General features: G+C 46.0%; 1 protein-coding gene across 2 annotated transcripts in view; it reads left to right on the top strand.

Moving 5' to 3' along the window:
* The window catches only part of SMOC2 (SPARC related modular calcium binding 2), a 136,345-nt gene that overhangs the window by 55,754 nt on the left and 52,941 nt on the right, over nt 1-27,650 (top strand). For both annotated transcript variants that reach the window (XM_036926507.2, XM_036926508.2), the window contains exon 7: nt 450-524. In XM_036926507.2, the coding sequence (XP_036782402.1) occupies nt 450-524 (75 nt within the window). The remainder of the gene's footprint in view (nt 1-449; nt 525-27,650) is intronic.

The raw sequence follows: 27,650 nt of genomic DNA, 5'->3' as shown, positions 1-27,650 counted from the left end.
TTCGCTCAACAATATTGCTAAAAAGGGTGTGTTCCTGAAATGTTTTAAACAAAATTATGTCTTACATGTTGTGCTTTGTATTGCTTCATTCAGCTGAGTGAACCCCTGTATGTTACACGAGCATCCATCTTACCATACAAAGATATGTTTCTGTACATGGGATTTTTTTCTTAAAACCTGCTCAAGTGGAGCCTGTGTGAAGTCATGTAACTTTTTAAAATACTTTTGGATGAAGAAAGAAAGGAAAAAGCATCTGCTAAATTAAAAAAAATATGTTATTTCATTTTGTCTCATGTAAACATTTAATTATTTCTTTTAAAAGTGTATGATCTGTGTTTATTATATCAATATTGTTTTACTTCCATACTACCTGCTGAAATCTTTGAGAAACTTTGTGTTTCATGATGAATTAAAAATAATTATCATTTTATTTTATTTTGGTTTATTAGATATTGCATCACGTTACCCAACACTTTGGACTGAACAAGTTAAAAGTCGGCAGAACAAAACCAATAAGAATTCAGGTAAAAAGGGGTCTAAAATCACATTATAAGGAGCAATTTAAAGTGGTCTTTTTTCTTAAAGTAAATGAATAGTACATCTTTTCCCTCAGTCATCAACATATGAAAATAATTCTTATGACTTTATCACCTAAATAGAGCTCAAATTGGTGTTTTTATTACATTTTCTAACTTCCTTAAAACTTTTCTCTGTATATGCCAAGCAAATGGAAGTATTTGATAGCAAGTATTTGCTTTTGACCAAACTTCAGAGATGTCAACTATTGGCTAATTTAGTTCAAAGTCCTCAAAACTATGTGGATGGCATTGACCACAAAAGAATGTGTGACAGACTTCTGCCTTTGAAAGTGGTCTGTTTGGACATCTTGTAGAGAGGTGACAGGCTGCTGCATAGCTGGTTAGTGATTTTCACTGGCTACATAAAAACTGATTATTTCTGTAACTGTCACTCATGCCCGGCTGATTGCAGCTGCTTCCCCTGGCCCTTCCAGTGAGGTTTTCTGGAAACTCTTGCTGAAGGAAAGCAGCCATTCTAGGCTTAGACATTCAGCCTGCTGAGAGACGGCTGGCTCAGGAACAATGTGGATTGTCTACGATCCACCTCAAGTGGCAAAGCTGCAAATATCCACAAGGGCGGCCTTCGAAGGAGAGCTTTGTTACCTGTGCGTGTGTGTTCTCCCTCAAGGGGCATCTTTGGTATCTATTCACAAAAAGTCCCAAAGGTTTCCCAGGAATTCGGGACACTAAGAGGAGCTTGCTTCTTCCCCCGCGTGCATACATACCCTTAAGGACTCTCAATGGGGAATGTCTGAGTCTTGCTATTTACCACTACCCGGGAGCCCCGAGACAGACTTCAGGTGATGGGCATGTTTACTGATTTACAGCCTCAAAGAGCACATGAAGGGGGACCCCTGAAGGGCTGTGGGGGCTGGATGGGACAGGCCTGATACTTTCTCCTGCAGGGTATCTGCCCTTAGTACTACCCCTCATCACACCGATGCTCCTTATCTCTGCCTCCAACTCACGATCTTAACAGCTCAGCCTTGTCTCGTCGCTGCAGAGGAGCCCCTTCCCCTTAGCAGCTGCTCCTACTGCGCTGAGGGGACAAAGCGAAGAACCCAAAGGTCTGACCATCTGATACAATGACAGGGAAATGTAAACATACTTGTAGAATCTGCAAACATTTTTTTTTTCTCAGAAATTATTGTTAGGAGTAAGTTCCCTATTGTATAAAGATGTTAACAGGCGTAGTTCTCTTGTGAACTTTAGAAATGGAGCTAGCTGTCAATCTTGTCACTGTATTTTCCAAAGCCATCATATCTGAGTTGTTTCTGTATCATACAGTGTATGGGGAATGAAATAAAACAGTATGTGTTTCAGATCCACCACTGGGTCTTGAAAGCACCTTATGTGAGAAGACAATGGACTCAGTACCTGAACTCAATCTGAGAAGCCAATATTCTGAGCAGTGTCACTGGAAATGTGCATTTTTGAAAAATGAATTTTAATTTCCAAAGGAAATTGTTTCAGGTTTTGACAGAGTTAAGTTCCATGGAAGTCCATGGAACAAGTACATTTTTGTGTCTCATTTATCACTCGCTGTTACCAGATTTTCATGCCTTAAGTGACCTGTCAGTTATAATTAACCAGTAAAAACAGTATAGGCTTTCAATATTTTGTGGGACTGAAAATAATGTTTTAGGAAATTCTAGTTTACATAAGTTACCCTATGCTATAATTTGATTTAAATCAGCCTAAATGAGCAGAGCACCAGAAGACGACATTCAGTTGATTTATAGACATGGGGTATAAAATTACTGGATTATATTTGTGCTTAATACCAGTTGTCTAGATGCATGTTCTTTATGAGGGTCTGAAAAATGGCAGACCTAGTTTGTATTTTAAGATATTAAAAATAGTATTTGAATTATTAAGTTTAACAGTGAAATATTAGTCATAGGTTTACTTAATGACCATCACTGTCATTGAGATTTCAAAGGTAAGAGGGGATTCATTTGCACTTAATTTTTGTTTTTCAAAGATACTTTTACTCATAATCTTCTTTGGTAGAAATAAGTGCATTTATTTAATATAACATAAATAATGCATGACTTATTATTCTGTATTTAAAATAATTTACCTTGTTTGTTAGTACATTCATGTTCTTTTACAGAAGAGGTCAAACTGAGAAAGCCTTGCTTTCTTTCCTGATGTTTCTTTCTATCAGTTAAAATACTATTTTTTCCCTCATGAGTTTGAACTCAAGTAATATAGTATCACTTGTGTTACTAAATACATGAGACATGATTGCTAGGGATAATCAGCACATATGGTGTAGATGTGGTCAAGTATGCTTTGGAGCATATAGTGACAGTAGTTTTTTAGGAGGGACCATTCTTGTAAAGGAAGAATGTAGCTCTGTCTATGAAATTTATATGTAGTAAGTGCTTAATAGTGTTTAGTAACTAAATGAAGAGTTTTACCATCATATTTCAATGGTCACTCAATAGTATCATTTCTTTTTTTTCTAAAACAAATCTAATGAAAGAACAGGTGGGCCTGCAAGCTCAGTCTCCCTCTGTGGCTCCTTCCATCCCCTCGGGCACATGCGGGCTGAGGCACCTCCTGCTCCTGCAGAGCCCACGCCTCCTCTGGGAAGCTGCCCGTCTCTGCCCAGCCTGTGCAGGCTCTGTTGGCAGGCATGTGGGAATGGTTGTGGGGAGCGGCCCTGGGTTAGAGTACCAGGATCCCAGGCTCAGGACAGAATACCTGCAACCTGGGCCAAACTGGAGTCACTGCACAGATGTGGTGAGCCAGCCCTGCTCCTGGGCCTGCTGCTGGGAGGTGGAGGCCCGACTGTCCCTCTGTGGTGGTCAGTGTGCTGTCTTGCTGACTGCTGCCTCCCTAGGTGCAGGCTCTGGTGGCTGGATGGGTCTGTCCCCGGGAAGTGTATTGGGTGACACGCCGTCCAGACGACACTGTTGACGGCAGCTATGCAGTGTGGGAACTGCCCCTCGTTATTTGCTTTGCAACCAGGGTGGGTTCTCGTGGCCAGGGTGCCTGCTCACCAGGCCTTCCCCTTGGCAGGCCAGCCACTAGGCACTGACCAGGGGTTGCCAGCCCTGGGGCCAGCTGGTCCACATGGTCCCCAGTGCCACAGGCTCCCAGCAGCTTCAGAGAGAGGTAACGCTGCTTGGAGATTGCCTAATCGGGGGCCTCTGGAGTTCTCTTTCATCAGTTACACAAGCCCAAAGCTGACAGTGCAGTGTGTCTGCTTTCTCTCTGCCTGGGGCTCTTCCAAAAGCCAGTGTGGGTCCGAGGAGCTGAGCCCTCGGAGGCCCCCAGAGGACAGCGCCAGCCCCAGGACACTTGGGCCATGTGGCCAGCGTGACAAGCCTATGTTTCCTGGCCTCTCACTTAATGCCCTCCCGGTTCACGTGAGCGGGGAAGATGGACAGGCCCCCATGTCATCTCTGGAAGCCCCGCCTGCTCAGGAGAAAAATATTTTTTCCTCCCTGAGCCACTAAAACCAGCTCTGTTTTATGTCCAGAAGATGATCTTTATGCTCAGGATGTTCCAGTTTTATCGGAGTCCTCAGCACAGGCATTTTTCTGCTTTCTTCAGGGTTGATGATTTCTGTTTTATTGCACATATTAAAATGAAGGCCAAAAGATAATTATCTTTTGATTCTGCTTTACATGATGGCAAATTGCATTCCCTAGGGAAAGATAATACCAATTATATTTTCTTTATTCATTTCTAAGTTTTAAAATATTATTTCCATTTTCCTTTCTACTCCATTTTCAAGCATAAGATTGCAAAAACATCCAGATGCCAACTAGATTCCTAATCTGTGAAGTTTGGGTCATTTGGAGAGATTAAAATAGCAAAATAAATCAAGTAACTCCTTTTAAATGTGGACTGTAAAAGTGTATTATCAAAAGCATTAATCTACCGGTAGAAAGGAAGCCCTGGCAGTCACGGGCTCAGCTTGGAGGCGGCAGCTTTGCCCACCATCAGCTCCCTCTTCCTCCTTCTCCTGCGCACCTTGAACTCAGATTTCTTTCTGCTTAAAAGTTCCTTTGCAACAGGAATGATTTTGTAGTCAGTATAGAAAAGTAATCTTCGTGAAGCCATTGGAGTAATTTCTCACCCACCATTGGTGCAAGTTGCCGTTTTGCACTAGAGTGAAACTTATTTCAGTGACTCAAATGCTGGATGAAGATGAGATTAAGAACCTCCTTCACATTTAGCTATTGTTTTCACCCCCACAAATAGTTATATTAATTAGTTATTTTCAACTTGTGGTTCTTCTTTACTATTTTTTTGGGCATTAGCCATGTGGAGGTCAAGTTGACTAAAAAACATTTCACATATTTTATGAAGCCACCAAAATGCATCTGCCCCTCCCGCCAGCAGGGGTGTTTCTTCCGAATGTTCCCTGGGGCACCTGTGCAGCTCTGGGATGTTCATGCACAACTGTGTGGTTCTTGATGAAGTGCATGGCTCCTGGACAAGTTTAACTAATGCGCACTGTAAATAAAACGCACGCTTAAGATTTTCTAGTAAGTTCTTGTAAAAGATAATTTGCTTTTACTTTATACATTTGTGGACTTTCAGAACTGAAAACTTTAGCTAAGCTAAAAGCATCAAGGGATCTTCAGCCTTTGCTCCTCGTGCTTAAACTTCCAGTGCAGAATGAGTCTCTGCAGAGCGTAGGGAGCGGCACGTGCAGTCACGTGCAGTCACGTGGGAGGGCGCACACTGCCATCCCACGAGGAGTTGGAGGCGCTGTAAGGAGGCTAACAACAGACCGGCAAATCCAGGCGGTCTGCGTCTTCACTTGGAATTCATCCCTAAATCCTTGATAGGAGCAAAAAGAAGCACTCTTTCAACCCGTGTTTCTACTGCTCATAACTTTTTGAACTTAGCTTGAGAACTACATTTTCCAAGGCTGGTCTCAGCTCAAAGGCATGCTTTCTCTTTTGCTTGGAAATTTGGAAGTAAGTTGTTTTTCTGTGTTGGTGTGACTCTGCACCAAGAAAAAGAAGGATAATTTCTTCATTTTAGAAGTCAGTTTTTAAAACTAAAAGAAAAAAAAATTAGAAAAGTCCCTCTAAAATGATTGGGTGGTGAGAGTTTTTATTAGCTCAAGCATTTTAAAAGCACTTTTCAATCATTCTGGGTTCTCATGATTGTGTGGAAGCATTTTATCTAAATCCATTGCTTCAACTTTCAAAATAATGCACTACAATGAGACTGCATTAGGATTGGAATTATGGGTTGGAGCAGGTGTTAATAAATTTCAGTTGACCCTTGAACAATGCAAGGATCAGGGGCAGTGACCTCCCACACAGTTGGAAATACACGTGTAAATTTTGACACCCCAAAACTCAACTGCTAACAGCCAACTGTGAGATAGAGCTGTAATATAATGTAAATGATCAGTTAACACCTATTTTCTATGCCATATATATTATATACTGTATTCTTACAATAAACTAGAGAAAAATATTTTCTCAAATTATCACAAATCTCCAAAAATTTTTCCAGCATACTTATTGAAAAAAATCCTCCTTACATAAGTGGACCCATAGAATTTAAACCCATGTTGTTCCAGGGTCAGCTGTATTTAAGATATTTTTTTGTTTTATGTCTTGCCTCTGTGTTGAAAATTAATGCTTTCTGTCCCCTCTTTGTGCCCTTTTATGATTTGTAAAGCTGTGGTGAACATCTAGTAGATGCCTAATAAAATACTGAATGCCTATGAGCTTCCCATGGTAACTTGTGACATTTTCAGCCATTTTTAGATGTGACATAGAGTGAAGATTTAAAGTTTTGGACAAATAAGATGACAGAAACCAGAACAATTTAAGGGACTGAAGGTCTTGATTAGTCCAAGACCAGCTGTATGGGCGTGAGTATCCCTCTTAGGACTTGGCAGGGGAGTCCGTTTCCACTCAGAGTTTTTAACATTTGATGTCTTCTTTTAAAATGTGAAACAATATCTTATTTTGTTTACTGTATATTTAATATACTTTATTTTTTACAGCATTTTTAGGCTTATAGAAAAAATGCACAAAAAAGTGCACAAAACAGAGTTCCCACATAACCCTCACCCACACCCCCTGCCAGATTTTTCTGTAGTTACCATCTTGCGTTAGCGTGATACATTTGTTATAACAGATGCAGGGATATGGATACATTGCTGTAACTAACTTCCATGTTTCCATTTGGGTTCACTATTTGTGTTGTACATTGAATGGGTTTGGACAAATGCATAGTGCCCTGTAACCACCACTATAACATCATAGAGTATTTTAATTGCCCTAAAATCCTCTGTGCTCCACCTGTTCATCCCTCCCTGCCCCCAGCCCCTAGCAAATGCTGATCATTCTTTTACTGCCTTCATAGTTTTGCTTTTTCTAAAATGTCATATTGTTGGGATCATACAGTGTGTAGCTTTAGCAGACTGACTTCTTTCACTCACCTAATATGCATTTAAGGTTCCTTCATGTCTTCTCATGGCTTAATAGCTCATTTTTCTTAAGCACTGAAACCTATTGCATTGTCTGGATGGACCACAGTTTGTTTTTTTGCCTACTGAAGGACATCTTGGTTGCCTCCATGTTTTGGCAATTATGAATAAGGCTGCTATATATGTCCTTGTGCAGGTTTTTGTGTGGACATAAGTTTTCAGCTCACTTGGCTAAATGCTAAGGAGTGTGATTGCTGGATCATATGCTAAGAGTTCTTCTAGTTTTGCAAGAAACAGCCAAGCTGTCCTCCAGTGTGCTGCACCAGTTTACATTTCTACCTGTAATGAATGAGAGTTCCTGTTGCTCCCCATCCCTATCAGCATTTGATGCTGTCAGTGTTCTGGAGTTTAGTCATCCCAATAAGCGTGTAGTGGTATCTCATTGTTATTCTAATGGGCAGTCCCCTAATGATGTATGATGTCGAGCATCTTCTCATATGCTTATCTGACATTTGTATAACTTCTTTGGAGAAGTGTCTCCTCAGATCTTCTGCCCATTTTTTCATTGAGTTGTTTTCTTATTGTTGAGTTTTAACTGTTCTTTATATATTTTGAATAACAGTCCTTTATCAGATGTATGATATTTTCTCCCAATCTGTGGTTTAGCTTTCCGTTCTATTAATAGTGTTTTTCTCAGAATAGACATTTTCAATTTTGACAAAGTCCAGCTTATCGATGATTTCTTCCATGGATAGTGCCTTTGGTGTTGTATCTAAAAAGTCATCGCCATCCTCAAGGTCATCTATGTTTTTTCCTATATTTTCTTCTAGAAGTTTAATATTTTTGCATGTAACATTTAGGCCTATGATCCATCTTGAGTTAAGTTTTGTGAAAGGTGTAATGTCTGTCTAGGATCCTTTTTTCCATGTGGATGTGAGTTGTTACAGCATCATTTGTTGAAAAGATTATCTTTATTCCACTGAGTTGTTTTTGTTCTTCTATCAAATCTCAGCTAACTGTATTTGTGTGGGTCTATTTCTGGCCTCTGGCACAGTGTTAAGACTTAAAAATGTTCAGAAACTGAACAAAAGGGTGAGTAGATGCCTGGGAATGGGATTAATGGTGACTAGAGTGAAGGTCTTAGGAGCAAGGAAATGGTGGGTGGGTCGCTGCTGTTCTGCAGAGATGCACTTCTCAGCCAGGGACGCATGACTGGCTGTCAGGGAGACACTGCCGCTTCCGGTGCCCACACCCCATGTCAGGCTCCGTCCTAGCGGGAAGGAAGCCGGTCTTGCACGGGGCTGTAGATTGTGTTGGGCTATAGGGCTCTATTCTGAAAAGTGTCCCACCTTGAAAGGACAGCAGAGGCTCTCAGGGAAGCTCTGCGGAATGAGATGAGAAATCACGTGCAGTGGCCCCATTTCTGTCAAGACATCCGGAACAGTCACACACCTGGAGAGTTGCACACAGGATCCCTGTGATGTGGGAAGGAATTTGAACAGAGAAGTTGAGGAGAGGAGACAAGTGAAGGGACACTGTTTCAACGACTATAAAGTGAGCTTTAAACACTGTCGCAGAAGGAAAGGTGCACACTGTTACTTTCAGTGGGAGCATCTCTAATCCTTCCTTGCCTTTATTTCTGCCTTATTTGTCATAGTTTTTGAAAATCTTTTCTTCTTTTTTCTCTTCATCCCTTCATCTCTTCCAAGAGTATGTCCCTTGCAGTGACATTCACAGCCACCGGAGGGGCACAGGCAGGTGTAGGGAGGGATGTTCAGTGTTCATGCCTCTTTGCTATGCCAGTGGCACAAGCAAAACCTTTGCAACAACTGAGTTTTGTTGCTGCTCCGTAAGTGGCTGCTCTTTCACCTGCAAATCGGCTCTGCTTGCGAACAAATGTGCCTGTGTTTGAATCAGTGGCTGCAAACATTTTTTGCTAGTACAGAAGTTGAAAATGTTTACTGTACAAAATATTAGCAATGAAGGAAAAACGAAACAGCTTCTACATTCACCATCTAAAGACAATTCACCTGCCTTCATTGGTGGGTGTCACATACCCTGTCATGCATGTGCCATGCGTATGTAATCTCCTTCACACCGCACAGGCTGCGCGTACCCATGTCATTCGGTATCACTGTATAACAGAGTTTCCTAGTGTGGCCGGTGGACCACCTCAGGTTGCTGCCAAAACGCCACTCCCTGGACATCACCTGCTGAATCTGCATCTCAGGGTTGGGGTCCAGACCTTGAGCTTCTAGCAGGTTCGCCAGTTGACTGTTGGCACAGTAGTATTTGTGAGATGCTCTGCTACAGCATTATTTTTCTGGCTCAATTTCACACCACCATGTAATGTAACTTAGTTTCCTGAGTCAATTTCTTAAGAATGGATTCTTACACCGATGTTAGTATTTTGGCATTATAAACTGTTCTTTAAGGAACACATTTCTTAGTTCAGTTCCCTGCACACCTATGATTATGTCCTTGGGACACATCGCTTGAGGCCCAGCGGCAGTGCTGGAGTAAGGGAGGTCCACGTCTGTACCCTCTGGACGCCCCCGGGACCCTGGCTTCCGCCTGCCTGCCTGTGCAGTGACCTCAGCGGCAGGCAGCCCTCCTCCACGTGCAGGACCTGGCCGTGCCCGTGTCTTCCTGCCCATACTTCTACCACCCAGTGGAGTTTTTTTCTTTAATGGAAGTCCCAGAAGTTATTTTTAGCAGACTGTCTTGGGTCACTCGCCCACCCCTGGACTAATCAGGGGCCAGCAGGGAGGGGACATGCTCACTGGCCACACTGGGCTCCCTCCCCGGAGACAGGGAGTGGGTGGGTGTGGGTCTCCCGCAGCACAGGGCTGACTGTTGGGGAGCAGACCCCCACCTGAGAGGACGGGGGAAGGAGTGTAACCGGCAGCCGAGGTCACCTCCACCTTCCCTGTGGGCAGATGGTTTCTGTGGCCGCAAACTCTGCCCAGGGGTGGTGGGCACTCCTGGCCCCCCAACGCAGGTGGGGGAGGGCGGCGCTGGGGGCTTGCCAGCTCTGAGTGAGGCTGGGGGGCTTGAAGGTTGGTGAAATGACCTGAGGCCTTACCTCAGGGGATGGTGGGGAGCCCCGGGGAACATGGGGCCGAGCAGCAGGGAGGGGAGACTGTGACTGTGACGATGACTGGCAGCCCACGGGGGGCATGCTGGGCCCTGGCGAGGTGGAGCACGCTCAGGAAGGAGTGACTCCTGGAGGTGGAGCGAGGTGTGCAGGGTGCCGAGACCCGGGGTGCTCAGGTGGCCCTGAGATCTCTGTGTCTGCCTCTGTGCTATAGGGGCACGGCCCACGGCCTGTGGGCACTGCCATGTGACCAGAGGCAGCCCTCATCTCAGCCGCCACCCCTGGGGTCTGGCTTCCCTGACCTCGGTGGGGATCCCCCCACCTGGCAGCTGGGAGGGCCCTGAGCTCCCCAAACCATGGCACACACCGAGCCACAGGCTGCCCCCTGCCTTAGTGGGTGCACAGGCAGCCTTGCCCGGGAGACAGCGCCCAGCCTTGCTTCCTGTGCCCGGGTGACCCACCAAACTTAGATGTTTACAATCTGCTCTATTTGAATGCTTCTGCCAGCTGTAGGTCAGCACTGGCCGCTCAGCCCCTGGGCATGGGGGCCTCCTGGGGCTGCCCTGAACGAGGCCAGTGCCGCAGGGATGGGCTCTCCACGGGGCTGCTGGGTTTTAGCTGCACGTTTAAAGACAGTTGTTCTATGGCAGAACTCACCTCAGGTGCCCGGCTTGGAAGGGCGTGGGGCATGTGCGTTGCTGTGTCTTTGACAGGGACCTTCCCTCGGTTTTCCTCCTTATAAGCCGTGTCCATCATATCTGTCAGCGGGGGACACAAACTTCATACGGTGGTGCAGAGCCGCCTTGAACAGGATCCGGGGGTCTCCCCGGAGCCAGAGGTGCAGCCCGTCACCCGCTGACGCTACCTCGCCGCCGAGTGGGACGCGCCCTCAGAGGGTGCAGTGTCTCCGGGAAGGGAGCAGAGCCAGGCCGGGGGAAAGCAAAACACAAGCAGACAATTCGACCAGCTATAAACACCCGGAAAATAAACTCCGCTAAGCAGCAGGACCCTGGCTGCAGCCGCAGGAATGCCCGGCCAGCGGCCCCGGCTGCCTCCTGCTCCGGGACACACAGCTGGCCCGCTGGCTGCTCCCCTGTAATCTTCCTGGAGGTCGACCCGCCTCTCTAATTAGGAGATGCTCCCCTCTGTGATCACGCCGTGCCCAAGGTCATGGTCTCTTCCCAGGATCATGTTGAGCATCGGATGTTGCTGCCTTGGGCAGGGCACAGCCAACGGCCACGGCCCCCGCTGCAGGGTGGCCCCGCTGCCTTCCAGCTCAGCTCTACCCCCCTTGGCCTGTGTCTTGGTGGTCCTGAGCTCTCAGAGTTCAGTGACCTCACCTGCCCACTGGCAGGAATAGTGCATATCCACAGGGCTGCAGGGAGCGCCCAGGCAGGTGTGTGTCACAGGCTGACCCATGTGAGCAGCGCATAGGTTCAGCTTTACAAGCCCATCAGAACAAACCAATGATACACAAGGTTCCCGTCCTCAAGTAGTTTAAGCTCATGATCTAATCCAGCAGTTCTCAGATTTTTTAAGAATCACCTTAATATTGTGTAGAAACACTTCTGGCCTCATGCATCTCTGGGGCCCCAGGGCCCTGGGGTCACACTTGAGGACCGCTGGTCTGAGGTCAGGAGAGGCACAGACTCATCGCCAGCAAACAGAGAAGCCCTCGCACTCCATAGTCCCCTGTGACGCTGGGACACTAAGGGACAAGCCGAAGCTGTGGAGACTCTGACAGTACAAGCCCAGCTGAGGCAGAGAATCAGCAAGTGGGTGTAAGTGAAATGAAGGTGCCCTGGGGGAGGGCCCCAGGCCCCAGGCCCGTTTGTGACCCTGACACAGGCCGCAACTTCGTCCCTAACGGGAGCACTGCTCCTCCACCCCCTACATCTGCGACAGGGCTCTGAGGTTTTTCTTGTAAAGCAAGTACAGGAATAAACTTCATGTATGGGGCATGAAAGCCCCTTTCTGTTGGCTTTCCTAGAGGAGGAAGCCTGGGAAGGAGAATTCAAGCCACTGGACCCTTTTAGGTCCTCGTCATTGAAATGGCCATTTACCGATTGAAATCTGTCCACATTTTAAAAGGCCTATCGCGAGGCCAGAGTGCAGTCAGGGTACCATATTCCAAGTTTGCTGGCACTTAGACTTGGTGGCGCTCAGCTTTCTTAACTTTTGCCCCGAGCACAGAGAAAGGTTCCAGCTTCTGTCGTGACGGACATTTCAGGTCCAGGGGATAGACCTGCAGCGTCTGGGGAATTCCCAGGCTTCTCAGTGTGCTGGTCTGGTGCCCTGTGAAGGTGTCCTGGCCTCGCCGAGGCCACCAGCAGATGCTCACCAGTGAAAGGCGCCGCTCTCCTGCAGCCTACCCGGCCCAGCCTCAGCCATTTACACTGTGGGTCCCCAGATTCTGGTTCGTGTTGGGAGCTGTTAATGGTGAAGCTCATTTCCTCTCAGACCTGGTCCAGGTACGAGGCAGCTTCCGCAGTGAGGCTGCTGGCAGGGGCTCGACGAGGCAGTGGGTGTGAGGCCCCATGAAGCACCTTATCAGGAGCTGAGTCTACGCCCAGAGGCTGGCTGCCAGGACACTGGCGTGCTCACGAGGACCTCCATGGAATCGGCCTGCTTCTACGTTTTGGGCTTCTAAGAAAATGGAAGTAGCATTGACTCAGGTTTGAAAACCTCGCTCATGTCCTGATTCTACCATAGCCTGCCACCGGACCCGAGGCAAGTCCCTCACCTTTCCCATGCCGTCCGCACCTGCGCCCACAGGACTAACCAGGCAGAGAAGCCTCCCAGGTCTCTGGGACTAGGTCAGGCCGGCCTGACGGGCACCATCCCCGCCTGTGTGCTGAGGGTCTGGGAGGGTTTGGGACTGCTCGGCCTCTAGTCCTCACCTGTAAGTGGGTGAAGTCAGTGACTCCTGAGGTCACAGGAGGTGCTCACAAGGAGGGACCAGGATGGAACGGGGCCAGCACATGCCAAGACTGCAGAGCTGAGTGCGTACTGATAGGGAGGCACTTTGATGCGGTAGGAACTGGGCTTGTTCCTTTCAGCTCCGTAGGGTCAGCGGGAGGCCCACCTGGACCATCTCTCCATCCTTTCCACTATACTTTTATTCAGTCTGTCCACCTCCAAATTAATTTCTGTGCAGATATGGTGTACGCCCTCCCCAGCTCAGGGCTGCTTTCGGAGGGTCCGCCTCCCCGAGGACAGGAAGGGCCCCACGTGCTGTTTTCCAAGTGAGAATTCCACCCTGGACCGAGTCACCCCTGTAACACCCACTGGCTGGCCCCCAAAGGGCTGCTTTCACACATCATTTCATGTATTCATCTCAGCAAAGCACCTGTTACAGGGACCTGGATGTGGGTGGTGGTGTTTCAGGACATGATTGCCAAGGGTTGGGGGCCATTTATCCCTGGGTCTGAGGGTGAAGAAGCCTTGGAGGAGGTCCTCTGGTCCTCACAGATCTGCACTGCCACGCGTTGCCATCTCTGACCCGGCCCTCGGGGTCCTTTCCTGCACATGGGCAGGGAGGAAGTGGTGAGCGGGCATGGAGCCTGCACATGCTGGGCAGGAGTGCACCTTGTTTTATGTAACTTTTACTATGGTGGGGCAGGTGGGGCTGCTTCTCATCTCATAGGTGGGGAGACAGACTTCGGGGGGTCAGCTTGGGAGCACCAGGTGAGCGACAATGGGAACCCGGTTTGCATTATCCCCTGGCTGCAGTGTGTCTGGTGCGCTGGGCTGGGCGGTGCGGCATAGTGAGTGGGTCCCAGACATCTGCCACTTGGGTCAAATGCTGCTTCTGTTTTTATTTTTCTCATCTCATTTTTTAAAAACCCACTATTATTTCCTTTACGCACACACACAGGAAACTAGTTTGGGGAAATTTGGCTACCTCTGGGTATTGGCTTGAGTGGACACAGTATATTCCAAGATAGGATTATGACAGTATCAGTTTTATTTGTAACCAGCTATATTAGGTAAAACCATGGGGCTTAATGTGGGACTTTCTGGAAAATATTCTGACTCATTTTGTAAGGTATCCAGATACTAAAGCAGACTACGACTACTTTTTTTTTAGCTCTCTTTTAATAAGATCTGTCTCCTAAATGTACACAATTTAAAGGAAAAAATAGTAGCATTTCTGTAGCGCATTTCAGGACGATGGTGGCTTTGTGCCTCACTGGCCACTGATGGCTCTGCAGGCAGAGGAAGGGGGAGGCAGCCGCTGTCACAGAGACAGCCTGCTCGGGAGGGACAGAGGCGTCGGGTGGGCTGTGCGAGCAGCCGCCGGGGGGCCGCCCAGTGGGAGCTGCTGAGGCCACGTGATGATGTTCTGGGTCTGGGTTCGCCCTGTGGGGACTCACGGGCTGAGAGCTGTGGGGGTGCAGGATGCAGAAGGTAGGCGGCTGCACAGGCACTGGGTTCAGAGTGGAGGACAAGGGAAGAAGTGAATGAAGGACAGCCTGAATTGGGTTTCGAGAGTGATGTTGGGCCGGTTGTCATTGACAGAACCCCCTGGAAAAATTGTTCAACATGGGCGACCCCTCCAGGGGCCCTGGGGACACACAGAAGACACAGAGAGAGGTCAGGAGGGGGGCGGGCCTGACCGGGGCCTCCCACCTCCAGGGCCTCTGGGACCCTCCTGCGGTGGCCCCTCTGTTGTGCTCACAGGGCTGTCCCTGACTCCTGTGTCGGATTGGAAGAGCTTCTGGATCTGAGACGGCTAGAGTCTGGGTCTGATCCATGGGAAATAAATATGGGGAGAAACAAGCCAGAACGGACACGCATGGTAGCTATTTCCTTTCCTAAGAAACTGGGTCCATGAACTACATCCAAACCTTTATTTTTTGGAAACATACTTTTGACTGCGGGCTTCCCACACTACCTGTCATCCGCCTTGTGAGGGCCCCTGGGGAGGGCCAGCACTTCCGACAGCTTTGGGGGGCAGGGGCACCCAGCTGGCGTGGGTCTCTATGCCACGGCATGAGTGGGCCTTCTCCCTCGGCTTTTCCTAGCTTTGTGATCTTGAGTAAGACATAGAGCTTCTGGGGGCTTCTGTTTCCTTACCAGTAAAATACATGACAGTAATATATATGCCTTGTCCTATTATTACCTGGAATATGCAGGAAACTGAATTCCAGACCTACGATGCCTGTACATATTGAGGTAATAATCCTGGAGTAAGAAGCTAATCTAAAAGTCTTTCCTTGGAATTAAATAATGCAGTTGATCACAAAAGTGTATGTTTTGCTCATGAGGCAAAGTCTTAGCATTGTGAACCTCGCTTGGTCTTTTCCTGGAAGTGGGCATGTGAGTGACCACATACCCTTGTGACTGTAAGTGTCAGGGTCTCCCCTGGTTCAGTCTGCCAGTTCTAGAAAATCAAATTCTAAGGGAGCGCTTCCTTTTATTTTTTGTATTCTTTGACTTCTTTGATCATCAGTGTGCCATGATTAAAAAGAAAACCAAAAAAATTCCATGACTGATGAAGACAACATGTGTAAAAATTAAGCAATCAATGCTAAGGAAAAAATTAAAACCCATATGTCAAAACCTGTGACAGAGAAACTATGCTTGGCTCCTGCATTATCTGGGAACTTGTCAGAAACACAGATTCTCGGGCCTCCCCACAGACCGGACCTGGGGGCTGAGCCAGCTCGATTCAGACCCCGTCTCTGCCACTCACCACCTGCACTGGGAAAATGATTCATCTTCTCTGATCCAGTCACTGAATTGGTAAAATGACCATAATTCCACCCACCCCAGTTAACCTGCGAGTAAGTAAAATAACACATGGAAAGCACATGGCCACAAATGCTGTGTTACCAGGTACCAGTCTCCCATCTCTGCTTGTCTGTGAGACTCATCCACTTGCTCTGAGTGAGATTGTGCTGAAAAGCCTTTATTATTTCATCCCTGAAATATGCACAGATGGGAAGTCCTCTTTAAACCTCAAGGGACTTCACAGATCTCCCTATGTGTAGCATTTAAACCCTCAGTAGTCACCAGCTAAGAAATACCACATCACACGAAGCAGTATATATCCAGTATTGCAGAAGATAATTTACATCTGTGAGTCCTAGTGGCACAAGATAATTTACATCTGTGAGTCCTAGTGGCACACACCTACCTTGGAACGAGTCGGGTGAGTGTGCAAGCCGAGTGTGACTCAGTGCATCGGCCAGGGTAGTGTGCAGATATGCTTGGGAACCTCGGGAGGTGAATCTGGGGAACCGGGGCCCCGTGAGGACAGTGGCTACACTCTCTATTTGGTACTTAGTCATTAATTGCCCTGTGCTGATCATCTATGTATATTTTTCTGAGTTCATTAATGTTTGCAGTGTTTGTTATTTTACATTATTCTAGGTTGTTAAGTCCTCAATACCCCTTTGTAGGGACTAAAGACATAGTCTTAACCTGGACCTTGTCTAAAAGCTCACCACCAGGGTTTTTAAAACACAGATATGGTCATCACACTCATAAAAATCCTTACGAGTCTTTCCATGCTTGTGGAAACGCTTCAGCTGGCACAGGAGCCCCCAGGCCTGCCCCCTGCCCTGTGGGCCTGCCCCTTGCTGTGGACCCCCCCTCCGAAGCCCTGCTCCCTCCTCCAGCATCCAACGCCGCAGACCTGGTGTCTGCTGGGAACATGGAATTAATTGTAAACGCCTTCAAGAAAGTGCTATGTACTGATGACAGAATGTGACAAAATGCCTGGAGAAGAAGATAATTGGTGGTTTGATTGGGAGTACTTTTTGAGTGAATTCTGAAAATACAGTAAGGAGATGCAAAGAAAAGAGAAGACACTGGATTTCCCCCTGGAGCTTACGATGACCATTGTATCAGACAGCTGCTGCTACATAACAAATACCCCTGGAATGCTAGCAGCCGCGAGAAGTGTTTCTCATGCATCTGCCGGTCCTGGCTGGCCCTGCAGGGTGGCCGAGCTGCTTGTGAGTCTGGGCTGCTCCTGTGTCTTTCACCCTCCTCACATGAGTAAGACGCTGGGGGTGCTCTTCTCATCGCAAGAGCCAAGGCTCAAGCAAGCAGGCCCAGATGCACATGCACGTGCCAGGTCCCAGCCGTCCCCCTGCTCCCAGGCATCCCTCGAGCCCTGTAGTTGACAGAACAGACAGATGCCCCACCATGTGGGAGAGCTGCAGAAGGTGCAGTGACAGGGAAAGGGCAAGCGTCGGGTCAGTGATGTCGTTCACCTATTCCTGGAAAGCAGTGTGCCATTACCCTGAGCGGGCACTGAAGGAGGGCCCTGCGGAGGCCCTGTCAGGAATGCCCATGAGCGCTGGGTAAGGAAGTAACGCATTTCCGAGGCTTCCAGGCTGTGGCTGCAGAGACAACCGGGACTTGGCAGAGGACCTCAAAGTTAAACACCCCTGGTCTGCACAGGTCAGGGCAGCAGGCTTACAAACACTTGGGAGCATGGCCAGCCATAGTAATGAGGGGATCTAAGCAGGACGCTGAGAATTCCACCCAAGTGGCAGAGAGGAGGGCAGGGTGCTGGCCTCACCTGCAGTTTGTGTAACAAGTCCGACTGGCTGTGAAAACTGCCTGTAACTTAGATGTTCTTGGTGGAGCAAATTCACACAGATGTCAGTCAGCGTCCTTTGGACGTGGGACCCAAACAGATTCAGACATCGACTGGCCTTATTTACACTTCTAATGAGAACCGTCTTTAGCCAATTAAGTCAGTACTCAAAGGCTCAGGGGTGTTATTATGGACAGAACTGTAGCAGAGTTATGATGACCTCACATGTGTAAAGTCAAACTTAGCATGTAGATGCTCATGTCCTGTTCTTTTTACCACATTTCATGGCAAGAATTCTGTGTTTAGTAGAGTTGTATAGATTATGGAACACCACGTCCTGCTGGAAAAGGAGAAAGAGGAAACTGAGCACCCGTGAGGCATCTTCCCTGGGAACCTTGAGGGACTCTCCCCTGTGTCTTGTATATCGTCTGTCAGAAGAGCCACCAAAAAAGGAAGAAAATGTTTCCAATTAAAATGAGACCAATATTTTCTCATCTCTTAGAATTCCTGTTTTACTTTTATTAAAAAACTCCTAAAGACTTACTTAGACACCAATTTGTTTATTGAGGACGTTTATGGTCAGTGATGGCCAGACCACAGTGGGTAGTGAGGCAGGCTTTGCGAAGTGTGCACACCTCCACCAGGATGGACTGTCTCTGTCACCCCAGCAGGCTGCCCCAGGCATGGCCTCCGCAGAGACGCCGCTGTTTGACTTCCGTCGCCGGCTGCTACGTTCTCCGGGCTAGAGCTTCATATAAATGTCATGATGCACCCACCGTACATGCCTTTCTGTCATTTTGCTCATTCTAACGGTTTTGAGGTATGCGTTTGATGGGTATATGTATTATCTATTTACTTTCTGTAATTTACATTCATAATTGTATATTGTGTGCAGGTACCGCAGTTTGTGCATTTTCCAGTTAATGAATATTTAAGTTGTTTCCACGTTGGGCTATTATACACAACGTTGCCATGTACATTCCTGTACTAGCCGTTTTGAGGATATGTGCTTTAGTTGCCCTTCTGTGAATACCTAAGAGTAGATTTCCAAAGTGGCCTAGCATCTTACACTCACGTGATGGCTGCATGAGAGTCCCAGCATCGGGCGTTGTTGGTGTTTTTAGTTCGGGCCTAGCAGACATGCTGTGGTACATCGCTTCGGTTCTAATTTGCATTTCCCTGTGGCTAATGCTGCTGAGCAGGTCTTCCAGGTTCTTGCTGGTTAGTGATACATCTTGCATTTTGAACCATCTGTTCAATCGTCACCTAATTAGATTTTTGTCTTTTTTTTTTTTTTTTTTTTTTAGTTACAGTAGTTATTTATACAACCTGGATCTTTGTCAATCACACACATTAGGAACATTTTCTTCTGGTCTGTGGCTTTCCTTTTCAGTTTTCTTATAGTGTCTTTTTGTGAGTATAAGTTTTAAATTTTAATAGAACCCAATTTGCCACATTTTTCTTCTGTGCTCAGTGTTTTCTATGTCTGTCCTAAAAATTGTTGTCACAAAGACAGCCTCACCTATTTCTTTAGAGTTTCAGTTTTAGCTTTTATGTGTAGGTCTCTAGTTCATCTCAATCTTTTTGTGTATGTGTGATTTAGGCTTTATCTTTTTATTGGCATGTAGATGGCTTTTTGTTCTAGAATCATTTGTAAAAAACACTTTCCCTTCTTACTGAATTGCTTTGGTGCCTTGTTAAATATCAATTGAACACAACTTTTGGGGACTATTTATGAACTCTTTTCTCTATGATATTAATTCTTTTAACTATGCTGTAAGGATCCTGTTTTCAGAGTGGATGTGATCTGCTATTGCTTCCTTTAAAAGTGCTTCAGGCATCAGAGCATGGAAGTCAAGTAGCGTGCATTTAATGAGATCATCACCGAATCCTTTTTCCCTCTATGTTCAGAATGTCTGGCATACACTGGTTGTAGTCTAAGTTCCCTGTGTTGTCAGATTATTTTTGAACAAACTGCCATCTATATTACAAGTCACAGAAATCTATGTTGAGTTTGGAAAATAAACTAATATATTTTAATGGACATCCTACCAGATTTACAGAGGCAGCTTTCTAAAACTCTTTTCTCTATTATATTAATTCTTTTAGCTGTGCTTATTGCAATCACATGCTGCCTGCATAAGTAGCTCTGTGGTAACTTTCCCAGTAAGGTAATATCCATCCTCCAGCTTTGTTCTCTTGGAAGAGTTCTTCGGATGTGTCGGGTTCCATGTACATTTTAGGACCAAAATGTCAAATTTCTACAAAAGAGTTTCCTAGGACTTTGTGGAAATTATGCTGAGTCCATAAAGCAATTCAGGGAGAATTAACATTATAAGAGTTCTGAGTCTTCTGATCCATTAACATGGTATCTCTCTCTCTATTTGTATAGGCTTCCTTTAATTTTCTCAGCAGTGGTTTTTAGTTTTCAATGTCTTGCATATCTTTTCATAAATTTATTCCTAAGTATTTTATGTTTCTGGTGTTATTGCAAATGCCATTTAAAAACCGTATCTTCCAAATGTCCATTGCTAGGATATAGAAACACAGGTGATTTTGTATATGGACTTTATATCTTGAGACTTTGTTATATTCACTTATTAATTCTAGCAGGTTTTTCTTTGTAGACACTTTAGATTCTCTTTGCATACACAATCCTATCATGTGGTTAAAGGTAGTTTTATGTTTCCTTTCCAATCTTTATGCCTTTCTTTTCCTTTCCTAGGAAGGATGCATGGCCTAGGATGTCCAATATAATGGGAAATAAAAGCGGTGAGATTGTTTCCAATCTTAGAGTGAAAATGTTCAGTCTTTTATCACTAAATATGATGTTAGCTATAGGTTTTTAAAAGTCTTGCCCTTTAGCAAATATAGGTTTTCTTCCAATCCCTGTTTTCTGAGGGTTTTGTCATTTAATTAGTGAAATAGTTCACCTTGATAACAATGAACACCTAAATTTTATTTTCCTAAAATCTGATGGTTTTATGTGACTGTGAACATGTACATCTAGGATATAATGCTATTATAACGTCTAAAAGAGTCACTGAATATCACTTCAGTTTTGCAAGAAATGGCTCTTTTGAGTCCCTTCCTGTGTCACTCCCTGGGCTGCTCCTGACCGTCTGATGAGGCGGTTAGACTGGCATGACACCATGTGGCAGATGGTGCCCACAGCTTGCACAGCTCCCCGAAGGCCCGGCTGGGAGCCCTGAGTCTCCACACAGCTTGGTTTGTCTTCTCTGTTTTACACCATGGAGCCTGCCATCATTTTGGAAGGATTACCAGAGATTTAAATAAAATCCTCTTGATCTTTGAAAGTTAAATTTACTTAATTGCCTCTTCATGACTCAACAAAGAAACAAATATTAAGGTGGGAGTAAAAGAACATAGGATCTGTCAGCATAAATTAGATGTGAATTAATATAATATGGGCAAGAACTATCAGGGTCATGTACGGGCACATGGTCAACACCTGGAAAGATCTCTGAAGAGCTCATTGTTGTTAAATAGCAAATGTATGCAGTTCTTTAATCACGAGGTCTGTGGGAAAACAGAATGTCCCACCAGCAGATTATTGTGTGGATAAAGGGGCCCGGGGCCCCCTAACAACAAATAACAGTAACAACCAAGCAACCAGCCAACAGCTAGGCAACACCCCAAAAGCACAAACAATAGCAGACTGTCGCGGGGAGTTTGGGACCTGGAGTGGGGTCCTTGCAAAGTGTGTGGGTAGGAGTGGGACAAAGCAGACCCAAGGGGAAGTGACCAGAGTGGAACCCGTGATGAGCTGCTGGTGTTGGGGTTCTGCCTGTGCAGTGCTGGGCTCGCGGACGGTGGGTGAAGCGCTTCAAGTATTTCAGGTCTTTTAAAAATGCTTCACAGGATTCTGTACCTGTTTCAAAGTGAACAGCAAAGCCCTAGACATTAACGTGAGGCTCCTAAGAAGGTGACCTAACCAAGAAACCATGCACATGCAGTACGCCTGTTCTTGAAATATCACCAAATCTAAAGATCCTTTTTTCAAAGTGGATGTGATCTGCTATTGCTTCCTTTAAAAATGCTTCAGGCATCATTGAATGTAAATCAAGTAGCGTGCATTTAATGAGATCATCATTAAATCCTTTTCCCTCTATGTTCAGATTGTCTGGCATACACTGGTTATAGTCTAAGTTCCCTCTGTTGTCAGATTATTTGAACAAACTGTCATCTACATTACAAGTCACAGAAATCTATGTTGAGTTTGGAAAATAAACTAGTATTTTTTATGGACATCCTACCAGATTTACAGAGGCAGCTTTCTAAAAATACAGAGTTGTTATGTGATTGTAGAACTTCACATTTATAGCAGCCAATTGGAATGGTACTCCTGTCTCTAGTTTAATATTTTAATGAGAAGTATATTGAGGCCACCTCTCTCCAGAGTTCTGATCCCCTCAGGATCTCCTCTAAGTGGGGTGTGTGGCCCAGGAGGTCGAGGGTGAGCTGTGAACACCGACCAGCCTGTGGAACTGGGAAGGCACAGACACGGCTGCTTGGAACAGCAGAAGCATGGCCCAGCTTGGCTATGGAAGGGAGTCAGCCCTGGTCCATACGGGTTCAAAGCACCAGCGGGGCAGTGGGTGTGGAGAGCAGAACCACCAGACTGCTGGGATGTCCGTGGCCTGCGTGAGAATGCATTTAATAGGCTGAGTGGAGGCTGTGCTTCAGAAGAACTTTGAGATTCACATGATAAATTGCATATGTAATGTTGAAAAGTTGAGTAGATAACTCCATTGCCAGACATAAAAAAAATGCAGAACTTGGGGCTGAAATAAAAGGCTGATAATCCCTTCTGGTTCTCCTCTATTACTGGAGGTTTTGTTATGCATCTTTACGTGGCAGGCCAGGTAATTAGGGCACGGAGCCATGAGCACAGGTGTTAATGAATCCACAGGTTATAGAAAAGTCTAGCATTTCCCCATTCTGATGCTGAACATGTGACTTTTAAAAGGTTGACATGCATGGCCTTGAATGTATCTAGAGTTTTCTTTTGGGTTATGACTGCTGTTCTTTATAGGACCCTTTACTGTTTGTGTCTGTGCCCAGTGGGTTCTACAGAACTGCTCAGTATGAATGCTTTAAATTCATACCATACCACTGTGTCTAAATGCCACTCAGTGACCCAGTGGCTCTGAGGGACAGGCATGGGTGAGGATACTGAATCTGTGAGTTTGGGTTTTTGCTGAGGCTCATCAGATTAGTGATCCAAGCACTGAGGACCACGGCGGGCCTGACTCCCAGCCCGGAACTTGACCTTTGTCCTCTGATGTCATGTTGGCTTGGAGCAGCCATCTCTCTGATAAGGGCACCAGCCATCTGTTCACAATCCCTGGGAATAGGACCTCATTTATTCCAAAGGATTTTTTTTTTAAATTCCACTTCAAACTATATTCAGTCCTCTTTTTATCAGAAAAAAAGTCTTTACTCAACCCAATCATCAATTCTAAACAGCATCTTGACATTTCTTTGCCCCACGGCGTATCTCTCGAGTGGGGACCTGTCTGGGTGTTTCCCTCGGCAAATCCAGTAGCTTCTTCTGCACATCAGACCTTCCTTGGCCCTTTGGGGGCCCCGCACTCAGAGCCCTTGTGTTCCCTTTTTCTTCTTCAATTCTTCCTTCATTAATGCTTCAACATTTACTGTAAGAGAAACTGTATGGTTAGAGCCCTCTGAATAGGAAAGAAAACGGAAATACTTCTAATGTTTTAAAATGGGTGTTATACTTTGAATATTGTGAGCCTTATTTTATTTTCTAGCCAAATTATTTCCCAAACCCCAAACTGTATTTTTCTCCACTGATGGCCACTCTTTTGGAATGGAATCAAACCCAACTTTAATAATATAATTCTTTTAATGAAAACTCCAGCTTCACTGCCTGCTGCACCGTGGGCTGATCATCCCCACGGTTAAGGGCGGTCCTCCCAGGTCTGGCAGGCATGGTGCCCAGCTCGCCACCATGGTGCTGCCACCACTCCCCCTTGCGCAGTCTCTCCTCCATGTTTCCTCATTTCCATCATTGTTCTGATTCTCTCCATTTTTAGTTTCACTAAAAATTCCCCTTTCCTGTGTCCTGTTCTAATGCTTTATGAGGCCTCACTGACACTTGCCCGAAGCGTTGCTGAGACTGTCTCCTTGGTCCCTTCCTGAAGTCACGTTCGTGCATCTCAGTGGTTGAAAGCTTGCAGTACTGTGGCGGGACGGCACTTGTTTATGTCACCCTTATAGGGGCACGTAAGGTCCTTTATGGAACGAGGAGTGTCTATGCCAGGCAGGACCACACGCAAGGACCTGCTCTGCTCTTCTCACTGGCTGAGCGGGACCTGGTGCAGAAGCCATGGCCACTTTCACTGGGGCTGGGGCTCCCTGGGGGCTGGGGGGACTTGCAAGAGTCTACACTGAGCTTCTGTTGAGCCTCTCCTCCCTGGGGCCATTGTTGCTTGGTCTGAGAATCTTCCTTCATTGTCGCTCTTACTGAAAGAAAACACAATTGCTTTTTTCCAGTGAGCTTGAATTCCCCATACGGAGCCAAATTTACCAAATAAAATTGCTAAGTTAACATTTCTAACCAACCAGAAAGTACATGCAAATAAACACAGAATTTCTTCTGACTTGGCTATAGCATCTTCTGTATTTTACAACATTCTTGGCAAATTTTAAGGGATCATTGACTTAATCAATCATATTTTGCTCATGATGAACCTTCAAATATGACATAAAATCCTCAAAAGGGACATTTCAAGAATTTTCCAGAAGCATTTCTATAGACACAATATGTCCTTGGACAGAGAATGAGAAGTATTCTGTGCCCAGATAATCACACCATAAATTCTGTTCATGAGTTAAATTTCTGAAAAGGGGCCAAGTGAACATTAAAGTAAGCATTGCTTTTTCCAGGAGAGCCTGCTGGGAATGCAGTCCTGGTCAGCTGGCCTCCCTCTCCTGGGCATGTAACTATGTTTAGCAATGGGCTAACTACTTGGAGGGTTTCTAACAAGGAATAACCAGTTGCCTCAGAAAACCTGTCTTCCTTAGTTTCTCCACATGACCTAAAGTAACCTGTTGGGCGACTCAGAAAGAAATATGAATCATCATTTTTTCATGACGATCTCTAAGTTATAGTTGGCGTGAGCGCCTCTCTAAGATAAACATATACTGCAGGGACGATTTTATTTATGTATCTGTGTGTTTGCAGCACAAAATCTAGAGTACACGCAATAGTACAGACCTTACAGGAAGCAATCAAAATGAATTTTTAAAAGAATTTGGTGGCGATGTTACCAGAAGTGCAGTGGCCTGGAGGACTCTGGATTTGAGTTCTCCCGCAGCCCCTTGCTAAGCACGTGGCCTCCCCAAGTGACCTACCTGTGCCTGGGCTTCCTCATCTATCCCATGGGGTTGTCGAGAAAACTGAATAAAAAGACCCACGAAAAGAGCTTAGTACAGTTCTAGCAGGCAGAAAGCTAAATCAACAGTAAAAACGAATTTTAAAATGTTTCCTTAACATTTTTCTTTGTTTTCACAGATAAAACTATAGCAATATCAGTTTAGTAGGTTTAAGACACAAAATCATAAAGCACAATTTCAGGGAAGCTGAGCTATGCCTGGGAAGGTTAAGCCAAATAAGGAATAAAGCAGATCCATTAGAAAAGCAAACAGCTTCCTGAAGATGCGGGGAGGCGAGGCAAGGGCCCCGCGTGAGGGTGCTCTCAGAGGGCCACCCACTCGCAGGAAACCGGATGCAAGGCCTCTATACAGTTGCTATTATTTATCGTCCAGGTTGGGGGCAGGGGTGGGGAGTTCTGCAGAATTCTTCACTGAGAGTATGTGGGAGTTTAAACACAAGAAAGAAAAAGACAGAGAAAGAAAAATTACTGGAATCTTTAAAATACAGCCCCAGGGTAACTATAAAGTGAGCAAATTGATTTTATAGAGGGTTTTATAAAATCCACCCAAAAAAATTCAATCAGTGTTGTTAAGTGCTGACACAGAAGTGCTAGGTGCAGTGAGGTAATGCCTCTCTCATCATTAACAGCGTGTCATCTTCGCTGTGATTTCTACAATTTATTGTTTTCACCTTTGTGCTCTACTGGCACACACTGCCACGGCTTCCACCATATGGTGCTGTGCGAAAGCAGATTTATATATGCTTGGAAATAAGATGGACATGCAGGATTTTCACCCCCTTGGCTGTATAAAAGTTGGTGGCAAAGTTGAAGTAGAAAATGATTATTGGTCCAGTACCAATTGCATAAAAAAAAAAGAAAGACTGAAAATTGCTTACAGATGGCTTCAGTGCTTATGACCTAAGACTGAGAATCTGGACATAGACTGATGTTTGTGTCCAGATTTTTGAGAACAGGCCTGTAAAATTATGCCCTTTCTATCCCTCCATTCTGGTTCCATCCAGAATCTTCACTATGAACATAAGAGTTTGTGGCTCACTGAGCTTATCTGTGGCCTAGACACCCACGGAGGGGACCCGCCCCCTCCGCCGCCCCCCAACTGGGAAGGAGCTGTAGGACAGGCTCCGGTCGCCGGCCCCAGGCAGCATCTCTGTGGGGCTCTCACCCTGTTCAGGGTCTCCAGTCTCATAGGCTGCCAGCGTACCTTGTTTTGTGCAACCTACGTGGTGTTGAAAGTTGTGTGAACATTTAATTAAAAGGCAAAAGCAGCCAGAACAGACCCTTTTCCCTATTGACTTGAGTCATGCTTCAAACATTTATCTTCACTTCTTTTTGAATTTTGATCTGAGTTTAGAGTTTCTTTTTTATTTGTATATTTTCAGTAGTTAACAATCAGTTATGTCCTACAGCTCATTTGTAAAGGACCCCGCGGGGTGTGTACACACTGCATAAGGCGGGTACTTTATACACACGCAGTATTTGCCGACAGGAGATAACTTCTACAGTGTATGTATCAGATGTATAGAGTATATTATATGAGAGAGGGAGGGGTTTGGTGTGAGTTACACTGCTCCAGAGACCTGTTTCTGTAATTTTGCCTTTTTTACTCTGGAATTTCACAAGTGGTCCACAGCTGTTTCCTGTCCTGCGCTCAAGGACGAGTGGGCTTGTTACACTGGTGGGGGGGCTTCGTAGTGGAAGGTTGGACAGAAGTGGAAGCACAGACCCCTGTTTACTCTGACCTGCAGATCACCGGTCTCTCTGAGGTGCTGGAGCACCACTGTGCTCTCTGGGTGTCTGGAGCACATGTCAGTGTATGTGTTTCACCGGGGTCTCCCCTTGGCTGGCGGAGCCGGGAGAGCGTGCTGGTGTCCCCCGTGGTTTTATTTTGAGCGTGTGCTTCCAGCCTGAGCAGAGGCTCTGCAGCGTCCCGTCAGAGCCTTCCCGCCACTGCCAAGGACAGGACAGCAATGCCCTTCCATGCCCATGGTGCCCGGGATATGGTCCCCCTCATGGTCTAGTCAGGAGTGCATGTCTGTGTGTCTGTGCATGTGTGTCCCTGTGTGTGTGTCTATGTATCTGTCTGAAGACACACATCTAAGGCATTCTCAGTCTAATTATTTGGGGCAGAAGATGGATATAAGTTAGATCCTGTCTAAACACAAGAAGAAATTGAATTTATTAATATAAACAGAGACAAGCCTTTATGCCAGAAATTCATGGCCCTGGCATTTTCACAGCAATCATTTTATTTTTATGTGAATGAGTTTCAGAGCTCACATGACATATTCTGGCACACGGACCTAAGGAGGAATACCTATTCTTCACTAATTTCCAGTAACATGGGCTATTTCAGAAACACTGCCATTGAGACTTCAGCCTTCCGGGGTGACCCCTGTGTAGACAAGCATCAGTGAGACACAGGGGTGAAGGGACAGCCGAGGTCTGTCTGGATCCCCAGCCCAGAGGAGCGGACATGATGGGCAGCACATGGGGACACAGCAGGAGGGGGACAGGACTGTGGGACTGGGCCACCAGGTCCATCCCTGCAGCTTCG

The sequence above is a fragment of the Manis pentadactyla genome, chromosome 12 (genome assembly GCF_030020395.1).
Source record: "Manis pentadactyla isolate mManPen7 chromosome 12, mManPen7.hap1, whole genome shotgun sequence".
Classification (NCBI taxonomy): domain Eukaryota; kingdom Metazoa; phylum Chordata; class Mammalia; order Pholidota; family Manidae; genus Manis; species Manis pentadactyla.
Note: the sequence above shows the minus strand (reverse complement) of the source record. Positions and strands in the feature narration are given on the sequence as shown.